This window comes from Nicotiana tabacum, chromosome 22 (genome assembly GCF_000715075.1).
Source record: "Nicotiana tabacum cultivar K326 chromosome 22, ASM71507v2, whole genome shotgun sequence".
Lineage (NCBI taxonomy): Eukaryota > Viridiplantae > Streptophyta > Magnoliopsida > Solanales > Solanaceae > Nicotiana > Nicotiana tabacum.
The window spans coordinates 111,228,339-111,245,816 of NC_134101.1; the positions used below are offsets into that span (position 1 = coordinate 111,228,339).

At 37.5% G+C, this 17,478-nt stretch overlaps 1 protein-coding gene across 3 annotated transcripts; it reads right to left on the bottom strand.

The window, feature by feature from the left end:
• Nucleotides 1–3,181: 3,181 nt before the first annotated feature.
• Nucleotides 3,182–10,790, bottom strand: LOC107778993 (ATP-citrate synthase beta chain protein 2). Of its 3 annotated transcripts, none has more exons than XM_016599324.2 (17): nt 10,527–10,790; nt 9,534–9,655; nt 9,323–9,425; nt 8,829–8,894; nt 8,579–8,702; nt 8,061–8,195; nt 7,452–7,512; nt 7,281–7,357; nt 6,710–6,865; nt 6,416–6,544; nt 6,194–6,326; nt 5,960–6,087; nt 5,716–5,821; nt 4,305–4,381; nt 4,130–4,200; nt 3,686–3,970; nt 3,182–3,573 (listed from the first exon to the last, which is right to left on the bottom strand). In XM_016599324.2, the coding sequence occupies exons 2-17, from the start codon at nt 9,631–9,633 to the stop codon at nt 3,498–3,500; spliced, it is 1,827 nt and encodes a 608-aa protein (XP_016454810.1). In that variant the 5' UTR covers nt 9,634–9,655; nt 10,527–10,790; the 3' UTR covers nt 3,182–3,497. The 3 variants fall into 3 exon arrangements, with proteins under 3 accessions (XP_016454810.1, XP_016454812.1, XP_016454811.1); XM_016599326.2 differs by having other exon boundaries at nt 8,061–8,208; nt 10,527–10,703; XM_016599325.2 differs by lacking the exon at nt 10,527–10,790 and adding an exon at nt 10,122–10,215.
• Nucleotides 10,791–17,478: the final 6,688 nt, after the last annotated feature.

A 17,478-nucleotide genomic window follows, 5' to 3' on the forward strand; every position in this document is an offset into this window, starting at 1 on the left:
CTGAGAAGCTTGAGGACATCTCTCTCCTCCGTGAGCCTCTTCAGATCGGCTTCACACCGGTTCAACTCTGCTCGAGATTTTAGAAAATGCTTCCAGATGAAGAGTCAAGGCCTATGAAGAAAGAAAGGAAATCAGGCAAGAGGAAACGAAGGCAAAAGTAGTATCGATAAGGGGAGCTAAGGCTTACCTGACTTAGGAGTCGATGGGCCTCATCGAAGATACTCGATGCATCTCCCAGATCGGAAGCATCTTTGACTCCTGCGAAGCAACCGTGGAAAAGGTCCCCCCCCCTTCGCGGGTCATTCCCACATCGGGGGTCTCCATGGCTTGGGCTTCCTGAATTTGCCCCTCGGAAAATGTGGGGAGGGGCGGCGAATCGTCAACATTTATTGCCCCAAGCGAGTCACTTGGGCGTTCTCTTCTCTTCGAAGGGCCTTAGAATTGGCCCTTTCAGGTACGTCCACCGATTGCCCATCACGGTGGGAGGCATCTTTAGCCTCCGATGACTCGGGGACTTTGCTCGGGCCATCTTCCGAGATCTCCTCGGTCCGAAGCTGAACCTTTTCGGTCACCGTCTCAGCGGCCTTTGGGACCTCGGCCTCTTCTTTCGAGCCACCAGCTTGAAGGCAATATCTTCATTCTCCTCCTCTTCATCTCGTAGTCACTGAACTACATCCGCAGGCAGGACGACAACATCTTTCTTCGACCTGCGAGCCTTGCTTTTCTTGGGCTTTGGAGTATCGGAGAGCGAGACCCTTTTACTTTTCTTATCCTTAGTCGGCTTCGGTGCCTCCTCCTCCTCCCCAGACGGGGGCCTCATGACAGCATTGTCTCTGAAACCTATATGAAAGGAAATCAAGTAGAAATAAAAAAGAAACATTTTAGAGAAGAGCATCAAACTCGAGTAAAGAATCTTATCGTGATTTTTGGCCTCCCATTGGCCCTTTGCCAAATTGCGCCATGAGCGCTCAGCATATGAAGAGGTCGAGGCTAGTTTCTGAACCCAGTACTCAAGGTTCGGGATTGCACCAGGCACCCAAGAAACTGTTGCATCTTAGGAAAGGATGTCAATAAGAAAAGGCAAGAGAATCAAAACAAAAAACAGAAGCTATGGGTGGATTTGTACTCACACTTCATGTTCCATTCTTCGGGGAATGTCATCTTCTCGGCCGGGATTATGTCGGAAGTCCTCACTCGGACAAACTGGCCCATCCATCCTCGATCTTTGTCCTTGTCTATGCTCGAGAACAGCACCTTGGTAGCCCGACGCTGAAGCCTTATTAGTCCGCCTCGATAGAGACGGGGTTTGTACAGTCTAATGAGATGGTCGAGGGTAAAAGGCATCCCTTCGACTTTGCTCACGAAGAATCGAAGCAAAATGACAATGCTCCAGAAAGAAGGATGGATCTGGCCTAAGATTATTTGGTATTGGCAGCAGAAGTCGAGGATAACAAGATCGACGGGACCCAACGTAAAAGGGTAAGTGTAAACACTTAAGAACCCTTTCACGTAAGTAGTGATATTCTCTTCGGGGGTCGGAAATCACCACCTCTTTGCCTTCCCAATGGCAATCATTCTTTACCTGCTTAATATTGCCCTTAGTTATCGAGCATTTATATCTCGACATTGGCTCACATCAACCAGGGACTGACAAGGGTTTCTCAACTTTGAAATCGGAAGTAAGATCGCGCACCCCCGGAATACACTCCTCGATGCGTGGCTCCACCGGTGTTTTATCACCGGCCGGCAGCGATGAAGAAGCTTTCTCCTTTTGAGGAACGATTTTTGATGTTTTTGCCGTTTTTATGTGTATTCAGAGAAAGAAGAAGATGAGGTTGTTGTTATGAGAAAAGGTTGACAACGAGATTCGAAGAACTTGAAGAATTGAAAAACTTGAAGGAAGTAGAGTGTTTTGAAGATTAAGAGAAGTTTTGAAAGTAAAGTTTGAGAAAATTATGAAGAAGATCTATTTATAATGTTTGCTATGACGGTTTGAAGACACTAGTGGTCGACTATCAACTGACGCTTATTAATGATTTTGGTAATTGTACGGACGCGATGCTTCCGTGGCTTACGTCACGAGGGTGACGTCATAATTGGTCGAGGTATAAAATCGAAGGCTCAGTTTGTTTCTTCTCATTACACTCCAAGAAACGAGACGACTATCTATGTACGGTTAAAATAGGGCTTGTCCAATTTTTTCAATTAATCGAGACCAGGGAATCACGTCAAGGGTTCGCCTCATAATGGATCAGGCCAGGGCACGAAGATAAGGTATCAGGCTTGAGAATCGAGGTGCTTGCCGAGGTCGAGGCCAACATCGATCTAGACCAAATATGACTTCGGACAAAGCACAATAACGGAAAGGCGAGGTATTTGTAACCTGTCAAAGATCACGGCGAAAATTCCGGAATAAATCAAATCAAGGACGGTTATTTACGCCAATCATGGGATTTACTTCCGTAATTAGAATTGTACCATAGATATGATTCTTCTACTATATAAAGAGGATTCCGATCACTTTGTAATCACCTTACATGGACACAGATAAAAGCAATACAACATTCTCTCTTTAATTTACATTCTCTTGTTTATCAGCTTGTTGAATTTTAATCGTTCTTGCATAACTAACTCGAGGGTATTCAAGCTCGAGGGCTCTGTCCAAACGATAGTTAGCTTAATATTGTTATCAATTTCCATCACTTATCTTTACATTTATCAATTGGTATTAGGTGAGATCACCTATCTTTAAAACCACATTATAAGTTTAATTGTTATCCAATTTGTAGGGTAAACACATATACTTGGTCCTAGCCAAAGATAATGAGTCGGACGTATGTTCCAAGATGTTTTAGATAGTTAAAGTGTGCAATTCTTTACCTTGGCACTTTAAGCACCGACTTGAATTGAGTTTCATCTCCTCTTTAGCTTCTAAAAACTGTGGAAAATCTTCTCTAGACAGACTATGCTTGCTTCTTTCCGCCATTTAACTTAAGTTTTATCCGTTAATTATCACAAACTAAGTATACTCCTTCCTGTGTAAATTAAGCTTGTCACTGTCCATTTTCCAGGTTATCGATCCGTGCTAATACCGACTGCCAAAATCTCTGCAAATCTTTAATCAGTCAGTCTATGGTTGCCACTTGCCACACTGTGAATTCAGCCCTTCAGGTAAATACAGTTTTATGCAAACAGTTACAATGAAGAAATCTCGTAAAGACTTTTGAAATCAGTTACAAAAATGGATTGTGTTATTTCATTTATGACATGATAGAGGAAAAAAGAAAACACTTATGTGGAACTAAGAATTGATCACGAATGATAACTGAGAGTTGTCTTTTGGCATCTCCCTAAGAACTTAAAAAATGAAATGCTCACCAGAGCTCTTAGGAGTACTAGTTGAATCACTCACACAACAAATGGCTAACCAAATAGTTTGAATGAAAAATATAGATAGGGCGCAGGCAACTTTCTGTCTGTTGTTATCGAGAGACTCTTCACTTGGTGTAGAGGACATCTTCCCATGGGTGACGGTACAGAGGCTGCTTCAATCTCTTCTGGTCAAATGTGTGCCTGAGATTTGAAAAGGTACATAATCAATCATTTAGGAATTAGAATTGAGCTATCATAAAAAAGAATTACTGACAGTGAATTTAAAATGGTGTTTAAGCATCATGCAACTCACCCTATAAGCCCAATTGAACGAGCCAGCACGAAAAGTCCATTGAGGTAACCAATCTCCACAATTTCATCAATTTCTGGCTTGGTGAACATTCCACTGCCGGCAAGGAGATCCAAAAAGAGGGATCCAATGGCACCATCGACATTGAGGACTAGGTTGTTTGCCTTTGAGAGTGTGTAAGTTTCAACCTGAACAGCATATTCCATGTACTTAACAGAAGGGAAATTTTCCCTAGCATAAAGCTGCAGTAGTTCCACTCTCTTATCTCTGTTGTCACCTCTCTTAATCCTATCACAAAGAAGAAAGATGTGGTGCGTCAAATAGATTTAGAGTCACAAGAGCCTAGAAGCATGATAACCCTAGTTCAAAAGATTTTCAGTGCATCGTTTGCTTCTACAACTCGAGGAACAATTCTTTGATGATTCATGAAGCTACAGGATATGCTACCTGTGGCCAATTCCTGGCACACGAATGCCCTTCTTCTTCATACTTTCCACGAACTCATATGGTGTAAGACCCTGAAAATATAATGCTAGTATTACTCTTCTGGACACAAAAGAGACCAGCAGGACTTCTAGCCTGATGAGTGGCTCATTTAATGCTCATAAATTATAAGGCTCACCTTGTCATAAGCATCCTTGAAGTACCGAGCAGCATCATCAATAGCACCACCAAATCGCGGACCAATAGTCAGCAATCCTGTTAAAAGCCACATGATTCCAGTTTTGATTTGAAAAACAGAAAAGAGCCAAATCTGTCCCTGAAGTATCAGAATTGGTACGAAAATGCCCTCCGTCCGCCTATTTGAATAAAAATGCCCCTACCGTTATTTTTTTGGCTCAACATTACCCTTATTACTAACAGAAAATTCTGGAAAAAAAGAAAATTATTTAATATCCACGTGTCACCGTCCCATTGCCTCAATTAAACCCACCCGTAACCCGTGCGAATATTGCCCCCCTCCGATTTTAAAACACAACTCTCTCTCTCTCTCTCTCGCCCTCTATCTCTCTTCTTCTTCTTCTCCTCATAGTTGCTCGGGCGGAATCCGCCAAAAATAGCAACTAAAACAACAGTCTCATCTCACTTGCAAATTATGAATAGAAAATCCTTTTTTTTACTAGACTTAGCATAGTAATCTAATCCAAAAAATAGAATCCATGATAACAAAAAAGTATTCAAAAGAAGAAAACAAATACTAGTAAAGAAATTATCTAAAAAATTGTCAACTATTATTAGTACATCATATGAACCCAGTATATTTGAAATGTGACAAATTGCACAATACCCGTTACGCACAGGAGAAATGCTTACATATCAATAGAACAAAGAATAAATTTAAAATAGAAATGCACATTACATATATAGTAAAAGATTGGAAATAATCCTGAGGTTTTCATAGAGGAATGACAAAAAATAATGAAGAAAAACCCCAGAAATTTCGAATAAAAAATCTTACACGATAAAGGATACCCATTACACAAACAAAAAAGAATCTAAACTTTTTGGCATAAAGAAGAATATGACACTTCCGTCCATCTTCCATAAAAATAATTCTAATAAAGAACTCAATTTTGGGTTTGCCTCATGAACAATCATAGACATACAATTCGTACAAAAACGCTCATTAAAACGAAAATGACGAAGAGGCAGAGGAGTGTGTATATGAGTGTGAGAGAGAGAGAGTTATGTTTTATAATTGGTGCCGGTCAATATCCGAGCGGGTTATGGGTGAATTTAATTATAATTTGGCTTAGGGTTTACATTAGGCCAATGGGACGGTGACATGTGGATATTAATTAAATTTTCTTTTATCTTCGAAATTTTTTGTTAGTAACAAGGGTAATGGTGAGCCCAAAAGATAACGGTAGGGGCATTTTTATTCAAATAGGTGGATGGAGGATATTTTTGTACCAATATCAATACTTCAGGGGGGGGGGGGTAGTTTTGACCCTTTTCCATTGGAAAAATAAACTTTTTTTTAGAAAAATAAACTCATAACTAGAAATGAGCAACCTTAAAATGTAACATACCGGAAACAAGGCATGAAACCAGATCTTTCCCAGCCCTGGCAGTTACTATGGAGTTGTGGGCACCAGAGACACAGGGACCATGGTCAGCACACAACATCACGCAAATCTGCCAAGAAATCAACCACGACAAAGCATGTTAAGGTTTAGAAACAGAACGACATCTGTTGGCAGAAACTGATGGTCAATACATAAGAGTTTTATAACCTATTGAAAGAGTATAGAGTTGCAAGCATAAGAAACTTGCCTCAATAAAACGTGTACAATAACGTGGTAGGCTACGTTTGAACCACAAGAGGGAAATCACATCACCAACACCAAGTCCCTGCTCCACAATGGATGACATGGGCACACCAGCATAGCATGGCTCTTCACCTGTGAATAGAAGTTGTAGACAGAATTAGCACCATTTCCTTCTCACATTTATCCACCAGAAAAACAAATTAATTATTTGAGAGAAAACAGTTGAATCCAACCGTACCTCTATCGTCAGATATTGTGGAAATAATATGAGTTGGGGCCCGAACTTTCCCACTCTTAATTGCCGTGCTAAGATCTTCAGGTATTTGAGGAGGAGAAACTTCCTTTACAGGAGTTGTTTTTCCTGTTTCAACCTACCAAAACAAATACGCGGTGCTATTAGAACTAACAACAGAGTAGAAGACAAATACAAGTGATCTCTGCTGAACGTCAATTAACTCACTAGCTTTTCAAATGTATCTTTGATTGCTCCTTCAAAAGCTTCATATGAGGTTGGAACCACAGCTCCGGCATCTCTGAGTGCTTGATTCTTTGCTTGTGCGGACTCCATTTCACCACCACTCTTTGCTCCCTATTTGAAAAAAGATCCATGCAAAATTAGACTTCATGTGTAAAACTATCCTGTCCAGCCTTTTCTGTATAAAATCTTTATTATTAAAATATCTCTCGATCTTCGCGAGAAACAACTAGGAACCTATTTTTAGGAAATGTGGCAATCATAGGAAATAGAGCTCACCGCATGACCAAATTGTACTTCTGACTTGAAGAGTGTAGCACAAGTTCCACTGACCCATGCAACAACAGGCTTGTTAATTTTTCCCTGCTTCAAGGCTTCAACTAAGGAATACTCATCTTGTCCACCAAGTTCCCCGAGAACAACCACCATTTTAACCTAAGTATAGCAAAAACACCATTAAGAAAGTGAACAACCAATAAATGGCAAAGTGGTTTGTATGGAATCAGGAAATACAACAAGGCATCAATGCTGTAGTTGTTTATGCATCATTGAGCTTCTAGTTGTATCAATATTAGCAGAAAAAAATCAACCTTAAATCATAGATACTAATGGTTAAAATAGGAAGAAAGGCAACAAAGTCGCTGTGTGTGTGTGTGTGGAAACAGATATACTTTTGCTACTTAGTTGGAATGTTAGCTTATGAAAAGTAGCTTCTTTATTGGCACATATAATGAGAATTTAGACAACTACAGACAATCAGGTTATCTTAAAGTTAAAGCAACGTCACTGAAGGCCTGAGGGTGAACCTGGTGATATTACAAGGAGAATATAGCCTGTACAAATCAATTACCTGTGGAATATTGTTGAAGCGCAAAACATGATCAGAAAGGGTAGAGCCAGGGAAAACATCTCCCCCAATTGCAATTCCTGCATAGACCAAAATTCACTCATTATTCTACTTCTCGGTAAAAACAAAAAAAACATGCTCCAAATGATGGATTCAGAATTCAGAATGCCCAACCTTCATAAATTCCATCAGTCACACGAGCAATTGTATTGTATAATTCATTAGACATACCACCCTGTACATCAAGAGAAAAGTTATTATTCTTGAAAGTGGAAATGCTACTCCAAACTATTCTGCTTCGTATATTAGAGTGAGGTTATGGCTTCAAACAAGAAAGTTGGGTTAAAGTAATGCTTGAACAGTTTCCAACATTAAAATTAAGTAAAGATATGTTAAAGTAGTTGAGAATAGACGGAAGTATCTCACAAATATTATTTTATCTTAATCGCACTCTAGGAGATAGCAAATTAGAAAGTGGGGACAAAATGCTGCAGGTGTAACCAACTAGAAATTTCTGATATGATATTAAAGAGGCTGACAAGATGGGTTGCTCTAATGGTAAGCACCCTCCACTTCCAACCAAGAGGTTGTGAGTTCGAGTCACCCCAAGAGCAAGGTGGGGAGTTCTTGGAGGAAAGGATGCCGAGGGTCTACTGGAAACAGCATCTCTACCCCAGGGTAGGGGTAAGGTCTGCGTACACACTACCCTCCCCAGACCCCACTAGTGGGATTATACTAGAAATTTCTGATATGTATATTAAAGAGGCTCTAAAAATCACTCACAGATTTTGAGACAAAGCCTACAGATCCAGGTCTGTAAAGTTTGCACTGAATAATGTTATCAATTGTTCCAGCAGTATCACCAATCTTGAAAGCACCAGCTTGGATCCCTCCAACAGTAGCTGGACCAATAACCACCTGAGAAAGGTAACTTACACGCCATATAATTTTAAAACCAATGAAAGAGGGAAAATTAGAGTGAGAGTAGTTATTGACCCCCCGAAGAAACAATGTTGAAAAGTGAGATAGGTAATGTCTAAATGCTCCAAGTGATGATCCGTTGAAGCTCATTCTACCTTTTTAGACAAAAAAGTTCTTCAGAAATGATGAAAATTGCTGACAGGGGGAGTTCATTGACTCCAGGACATGCAACAATGGAATGTGAAACAAGTAATGGATAAATACTCAACTTTATTATCCTATACTTCATTATACATCATCACTCAAAATATAACTCCCACCACTGACAAAATAATAATGTACCCAAATGCAGTAAACTGATTGATATGACATAGTATTACCTTATTGTTTGCCTTTGCATAAGCAATCAGCTGCTTAGCGTCTGACTCAGGAACACCTTCAGCTATAATAGCCGCAACTTTGATGGTCGGCTGTTTAAGAGCAGACATGGAGGAAGCAGCAGCACTGCAAATCAATTCGGACAGTAAAGATCAGAGAAACAAGAGCACATCTTTTGCAGCATCAGTCTTTTCTTCGAGAAAAACACAATTTAATACAGACAACAAAACAAGAACATTGGTTAGTACCAACCTTCTGAAAGACGCAAAGTTTATGAAAACATCAGCCGTGGGATGTGCAGCACAGGCAGCTTCAATGCTGAAGAATGAGTAAAATTTTAGAATACAAATGAATGAATGCGATAAGACACCACACTCACCAAATAGAAACCAGTAGTACAAAGGTATGTAAAGACAACATAGTTCAAAAGTATATCTGCCAGAAATATGATATAGTTGGTGTCTTTTGCGCATCATTTTAAGTGACTCAATTATGAACTGAAAAGTTAAATAGTTAGCCCATGATATCATCAGATATCAGGGAAAATCAGTTACTAAAATTGGAAGCAGCGAGCTAAATGTATTTAAGCCACACCAAAGCTAAATAGCATACTGGAAGAGAGAAACAAGAACATAGACCACATTGTGACAGACTGCCAAAGGAGAACTTTTAGAGATCCAAATGAAAAAGTGCAAAATAGAATGGGAATATAACCAATGACTGAGAAAACCAAGAGAAGGACGCACGTTGAATGTACTGGGATTGCAATTTCCTCCTGACCAAAGAAGAGTTTCTGGAATCCCTCAGAACCAGGATTAATAATTCCAGCAACAGATGGTGTTTCCCTCCCTGAAAATTTAAAAGTAAGAATTTAACATTAATCAACACGTTGAAAAATCACAACAATATTGGGTGCACATTTTCCGGCAAATCAATTGAGAAATAGATAGTACGAACCACAAAGGAAATCAAAGTCAAGCATTCGCTGGATAGGAAGCTGCTTGTAGTTGTAGAACAAAGCTTGTGTAGTCTTGGAGAAAAGTTGTCCAGTAGCCATTTTGCCGAGTCAATTGAGATCTCTGCTAAGTTACAACATCAGCAAAAACATCAACCATCCATGAACAGATAATTTCTTGCATATGACACACAACCCTTTAATTTTGAGACAGAAAGCCAAAACAATACATTAATAGATAACTATTGAGCTGACAGTGAAGTATTTCATCATACAGTCATTCGAGTGACAGTGTATCCAAGTAGTGACAGGTAAAATGGTATATGAAATATATTACTCAAACAGCCCCCATCCCTTATCCACCCGAAATCAACATTCCTAAACAGAAAAAGATCACAAGGAGCAAAAATACAAATAACGAAGCTGACTCTTTAGTCTGAACAAGTTTCTGTAAATCTTGCCTTCCAAAAGAGAACAAATCAACATGAAGCTAAATCTTCCGGAATTCAATCAAACAGAGAACTACACCAATAGGTGCAGAATTTCAGAAAATGAAACTGGTTCAATAAAGAATACTGAATCAACTATACCTCCAAAATAAGTTGTGGGAGGATATATGAATCCAAATCACAATCCCAGTATAAAGAGGTCAGATCTTTAAAACATAAACGAAATCAAAATAGTACACCTGTCCTCCTCTCAAGAAAAGAGTGATAACAAATGGCCGTTAAAAGCAGATCCAATTATTTAAAAGCGTCAGTACACAACAAATTATATATATACACAGACAACCTCGGGAACATCGAAAAAGAAGCGAAAAGAAACAGCAAGATTCAACAATTGAAGCGTGTTTCACACTAAAAACAAAACACATATATATGACACAAACCCGAATCAAAAACTTAACAGTAGCAATTAGCAAAACACACAGATCCGAAACACCAAAAATTAAATATAAGGAAAGAAAAACAAAGCATCATTGGATCAAAATGCACCTAGTATTTGTTGTGTATATAAATCAAGAAAAGGGAAGTCCCCTCGTAAACTCAGACAAGAGGTGAATGAATTATGGTAGCTGGTGGGAGAATGTTGGGGGGAGAGAGTTAGATGAATCTTAACTATATATATATAGTACGTGTATTTAAGGCATAAGGAGGGAATTGGGGGGCTGCAACATAGACATTGTAATACTACTAGCTAATAACCAAGAAAGACAGCGAAAGAGGAGAAATTATCACGTGGCATCAGGTAGTTAGTTCACGAATGATTCAATTTTCTTTATTTTTGAAGAAAAAAAACACTCTAGGTGCCGTTGTTGAAAGTTTACCTAAGTCCTCCAGTGTAAAGAAAATGTGTTAGGAGTACCTAATTTTTTATCGGATGCCTCCCAAGGGACAAGAAAATGTATTATGAACTTAGCTTCAATGGTGTTGATTGTCCAAAATTCAAGATATATAAGGTACTTGACTAAATTATTCTTTATCTCTTCTTAAAATATATAATAAGTGCTGATAGATTTTTTAGAAAATTGTATAGACATTGAATCATGGGATATGCGGGTTCGACTACTGCAACAACTCCTTTGGAGAGGGAACTAATGGCTTTACTACATGATTTGCAAATGTTGTTGGGTTTTAAGCTTGTTAGAAAATATAGTGAATAGGAAATTGAGGGAAAAATAATATTTTTAATTTTTTTCTTTTGACAAAGGGACATTGTTCCATATTGGAGGAGGAAAAGACTTTTGAGATATATATATACAATTCACTCTTCTAGCTCTTAAAGAGTTGAGAAGAAGGCAAGCCACTCGTCGTCGTTGTCATCGCTCGGCTTTGATCAAATGATTTGTTTGATTAATTTTTTGGACCAGATTTAATTGCTTATATTAATACAATATTGTTTAATCCAAATTAGACCGATTCTGTAACGATAATTTATTTTTTTCTCCGTTTTAGTTTTCCGTGATAATTTGAATTTGGCGGTTTGCGTAAATGATCGTTTTATAAAACATTCATTTTGAGTTGCAGCCTTGCACGAAGAGTTGCAACTCTTCGGTATTACCTAACGTTTTGGCTATAAATACATGACCTCTCCCTCAGATTTTCCTTACAATGATTCATATTTCTCCTTCTTCCTTCTGCATTGTGCTTCGAGAGGTTATAATCACCAGATTTGAATTACAGTATCTGATTATATAGCGCCTATAAAATATTGTACATCTATATTTACTCGACTTATATATAATCTAACAAATTTAAAAGAATTATATTAAATTCAAACTTATTGAACACTGGAAAGTAGTGGATTCAATACTATTATATCTACTGCCTTAAATTTTGAAATTCGTCCCCTTTACTAGGTTTCTTTATACTTCATAAATAAAGTTAAGACTTTCTTCTTCTTCTTCTCTCTTTTTTTTTTGAGAGAGAAAAAAGGAGCGGCTATATACTACTATTGAGGCATGAAATATGCTATTTATGTTTTTCCTCTCTCTTAGACAACTGGACATACCTATTTTTAAGGTGATTGTTGTTACTGTATTCATGAATACATGGCGTGAATACATGTGAATACATGCGCGTATAGCTGGACTGCCCTGATTTTAGGCGTTTTTTACTATTGTATTCATGAATCCGGCAACGCGAATACATGTGAATACATACGCGTACAACTGGACTACCCTAATTTTAGGCGCTTTGCTGTTGTATTCATGAATACATGGTGCGAATATATGTGAATACATGCTCGTATAGCTGGACTACCCTGATTTTTAGGCACTTTTTGCTGCTGTATTCATGAATACAGCAGCGCGAATACAGCGAATACACTACCGTAACAACTGAATAATAGCTATAAAAAGTAATTATACATATGATAGCTATAGAAAGTTAATGGTCACTAAACAATAGTGATTTTTGAAAATTCCTCGTATATCTAGTGCCTTAAATTTTGAAATTCGTCTCCTTTTCTAAGTTTCTTTATACTTCATAAATAAAGTTAAGACTTTCTTCTTCTTCTTCTTCTTCTTTTTCTTTTAGAGAGAAAATGGAACGGCTAAACTAAGGAAGGGGGTGCTAGAGTTGTGAGGGGGTGGCTGCCGGGGATTAGGTAGATTGGAAGGTTGGCTTGACTGATCTTGACAAAAATAACGGGCCACCTTTTTTTTATTTTTTATTTTTTCTTTCTTTGAGTGTTCTTTTTTGACCACTAAATTTTCACTCTTATTCTTATCATCCCATCACTTTTAAAATATTTAATAGGTAAAGATAATAAGTGAATTCTTATTTATATTTGTAGAAGGCATCTTAGGTATGGCCTAATGATTAATAAAATAGATTAAGAAACATAAGATCTTATGTTTAAATTTTAATGGAGGCAAAAAGATATTAAATTGATTCTTTTAGGCCCCAATTGTTAAAAAAAATTATATTATACTTTGCCCAACTTATTCAAAATCCAAAATAACAAGAGTAAATTGAAATAACAGTAGTTCAAAATGCCAGAAAACGAAAATGAATGAACTAGCAATTTGGTTAGACATTAATCTGTTATTAAATAGATAGTGCCATGTGATAATTCTTCGAAATGTAAATTAACTTCTGCAACAGTCATCTTGATATCGGAAAATACGTCTTTTAAAATTAAAAAAAAAAAAAAAAAAAAGTGGATTGTAGCCTAATAAAATGGCTATTCAACAAAGTAAAAGTAAAATTCAGTTAACTCCCTTAACCTTTAAGGGTTGGGAAACAATACCCCCTCCACTTATTGAATGAGAACGATAACCCCCTTAAACTATATTTTTCGATGAGTTAGATAATTTTGATACAAAAAAAAAACATTCTTCTCATCTATCTTAAAGGTTCTTCAACAAACAATGCATAAATCATGAGTTTATAATTGCTCAAGAAAAAGATGTCTATGAACGACAAGTTAACTTCGTCAAAGCATTCCACGTTCATGTGCGTGCCAACCACACATAAAAATGATTTACTATACTTATGTCTGCCCTTACATTGGGCAATCAATTTGTCAATGAAATATTCATAAAAGTTACTACAATCTTAATTCTATATGCAAAACAAGTCAAACAAGTGCAGACCAAAGTTGAAGTAGGATGAACATTTTTATATAACGAGAACATTTATATGGTTCAAACACGTCCCCTTATATAGAGATGAGTTAAATTAAGTTTGCAGGTAAAAAGGGGAAAATTTTCGCGTCAGGAACTAAACACATAGATTAAATAAATTATATCAATTTGGAAAACTACTACATAATCCTAATTATCAGAGATGTGCACACATTTTGAGGTTTTGCAAAAATAAATACAGAGAAAGAAGCTAGATCCATATAAAGCACAGTCGACGATTAAGTGTTCGATAGACTTTAGACCATTGTTAACCGAGAATGAAAGAAAATCGTACCACTAATCATGGCGTATTTAGATTCCAAAAGAGGATTATTTGGTTTTTCCCATGTTCTAGAAGCAGTTCTTTTTCTTAGCCATTAGTTTTAGGTCAAAAGGGGACTATTGTTCCCATTCAACATGTGAAAGGAGTATTCTTTTTCAACGCTTAATGGTTAGTGGTTAACTAAATTTTACTCGCAAAGTAAATTAGGAAACAAAAACGTATCTAATATTCAAATTAGTGATAATTTATGTAATGCCCCATAATATTTTATAGCTAATTTGAGATTTGTTCGAGGTTAAGAAAGTGAGTAAATCATGTTAATGGACGTACGATGCGATATGAAACTTGATATAAGTGATACGATGTCTTAAAAATACTCAAAACAAAAAATAAAACGTTCCAAAGCTGGACCAAAGCCTGTGAGCCATCACAACCATAACACCAAAAAAATGACATGTTTTCAAAGTTATGGTGCTACAGCTGTATGTCGCACAGTGATATGCCGTAAAAATACAGAATATTTTATGCTATTTGCACAAGCTTTTCGCTTTCCTTTAAGCATATTTTCTATCGTTTGTTATGTTATTTTATTGATTTATAGAAAGTCGAAGTTAAAGAGCAAAAAAATACTCAAAAAGCATCAAGTCCACTGAAGAACACAATCTGCAGTCATTTCTGCTACTGCAGAATAGATATGCTAGCCGCAAATCGTCCGCAAAAGAAGTCATGGATTACCAGTTTTGGAAGTCAAGTCTAGAGACCGTAGAACACGAATGCGAGCTGCAGAGATATTGTAGAGTGCAACAGAAAATTATAGTTATGAGAAGCTGAAGTTCAAATTTGCGACCAACTGAAGATTTGTAGACCGTGGAACATATCTGTAATCCATTATGCGACGCCACGAAATCACGTCGAGGTGTCACATCCAGATCTACAAGTTAAGTCTGCAACAATATCAAATATGCAGAGCACAAATCTATTCTGTGGTCCATTCCGCGACCGAGAAGCTTTCTGAGGGGCATTTTTGTTCAAATCTGGCACATATTTTTTGGACCCTATAAATAGAACCTTTAGGGGACATATATCACTTTCTAGAGCAACTTTTTATCTCCTTGAATACTCTTTTTTTTATTGTTGCAAAACATTTAACGGAGAATATTCCATTTTTGTCTTCGTTTACATCAAAACTTTTGTAAGCTTTAATTTCTATTAAATATAATTTTTTTGGTAAATAAAGACTTTATTACCAATTAAAATATGTACAGCTCCACAAAAAAGAAAAAACTGCTCAATAGAGGAAAATGAACACCGGTTCCATTTTCCTGTACATTATCCATTCCCCCTTACAATGCCCACCTACATACCCAAGGATAAAAATTAAGGTGCTGCAGCGTCTTTGCCATAGTTGCCTCCTTGCTTGCTCTTCCTGAACTACTATATTTGTGATTTATCTTGTACTTCTTTGTGTTTGCCTGAACACCATTTGATTCAGCTCCATCTAAACATGATATAAAATTCCGGCCAGCGTCATTCTGTAGATTTCCGACTTAGGATTCTTGCCATTATAGTGCATTACAGCCCATGCTACTTCATCTTTTCAACTCAGTACTTATATTTGGATTCCTTGCCATTCCGATATTTTACCCCATATTTCAGATGTTACTTCAAATTCAAAGAATATATGTGAAATGGTCTCATCTTTTTAGTTGCATAGTGGACATATTTGGTTCACCAATATGCCCCAACAAGTTAACCTGTCCCGTGTAGATAGTCTCTCATGTGTAGGTAGCCGGAGGATGGAAATCCATTTGGCGGCAGCCATATTATTGCATATCATTCTCTTCCAGGGTACCTTGTCATAAACCCTCTAAGCTTCGTATATATTCTGATGGAAAACTTTCCTATTCCCAGGAATTTAGTCAAGGTGGTGCCAGTTTGCTCCAAGTACTTGCTTGCTTTCATGATCTTTTGGACACACCATGATGCTTGATTATATTTTGCCGCCCAGATTGGTCCTTCCTTCCAATAGTATGCATGAAACCATAAGACCACAGTTTGTCCTTCTTTTTGCATAGATTCCAAAACTGTTTAAGTATAGCTGCTTTATTTTATACCTCCGTTTCAGTAAAGTTCATGCCACATGCAGATTGAGGTTGGCACAGAATATCCCATGCTAGCAGTACCTTGTTTGATCCTTTCTTATCTCCAGTCCATAAGAATTTCCTGCAAGTCGAGGTGATCAATTTTATGATCTTCTTGGGAGCATGAACACCTGCGACCAGAATGTTTGGACTAAGAAAAGGCCACTTTTAATTATTAGACTCTCCCTGCATAAGATAGAAATTTAGAAGTCCAGTGGGTTATTCTTCTTAGTAATATTTTCTAGCAGTGGTTGGCATTGAGTGCTGGACAGCCTTTTAGAAATCAGGGGCACACCAAAATACCTAACTGGCAATTCTCCATGTGAAAATCCTATTGCTGTAGAACAGGTTTAAACCAACAAAAGTAGATAGGAGTTTTGCTAGGATTTGTAATGAGTCCTGAAGCTTTTGAAAAGTGTTGAAAGCATTGGAATAATATCTGGGCAGATTGCATATCCCCTTTACAAAATAGTAGTAGGTCGTCGGCAAATCCCAGTTGGATAATCTTCGTTTTGGAACACTTAGGGTGATATTTGAATCCTGGATTTTTGGCCATTTTTTTCAGCATTTTGCTAAAGTATTCCATAGCTAGTACAAATAGGAAAGGTGACATAGGGTCCCCTTGTCTCAATCCTTTCCTAGCTGTAAATGGTTTCGTAGGTTTTCTATTGATTATAATTGAGTATGACACTATTTGCAGGCAGACCATGAACCATTTAATGAACTTTGCTGGAAACTACATTCCTTGTAGTACTTATTCAATAAAGATCCACTCAATAGAATCATATGCTTTTTGTAGATCGACTTTTAGCATGCATCTATGTGACATCCCTTTCTTGTCGTAGCCTTTAACAAGCTCGTGGTTGAGTATAATATTGACAGCTATGTCCCTTCTTGGTACAAATGTTTCCTGGCTACCATCAATTAAGTCATTCATAACAAGGCATCTTGCTGTGATGACTTTTGATATCAATTTGTATAGCATTATGCAACACGAGATGGGTCTAAATTCCTTGACCTGCTATGGGCTCTTGACTTTTGGAGTCAAAGTCACTGATGTACAGTTGATTGGCTCAAACATTATTGTTGTGTCAAAGAAGTTCTAGATTGCACATGTGATTTCCTACCCTGACTATGCACCAGCTCTTTTTGAAGAAAAGAGAGTTGAATCCATCACATCCAGGAGCTTTTTGGTCATCAATTTCTTTTAACGCATCACTGATTTTCTCTTTGCTAACATGGCCTATTAATTGTAGTTATTGGGCCCTCGTTAGTTTCTAGCCTTACTTCATAACATCTTGTTGAACCACAGAGAGCTTTGTGGCTGATGATCCAAGTAACTTGTGGTAAAACTGAGTGACTTCTGCCTCAATGTCTTTGTAATTTGTAATAGT

Excerpts from the sequence above, each read along its gene's own strand:
- LOC107778993 (XM_016599324.2), bottom strand. The coding sequence starts at position 9,633 with ATGGCTACTGGACAACTTTTCTCCAAGACTACACAAGCTTTGTTCTAC. Across the intron at positions 9,426-9,533 it reads TGACTTTGATTTCCTTTGTG|GGAGGGAAACACCATCTGTT; the intron begins GTTCGTACTATC and ends TTAAATTTTCAG. Across the intron at positions 3,574-3,685 it reads CGTTCAATTGGGCTTATAGG|GCACACATTTGACCAGAAGA; the intron begins GTGAGTTGCATG and ends TTCAAATCTCAG.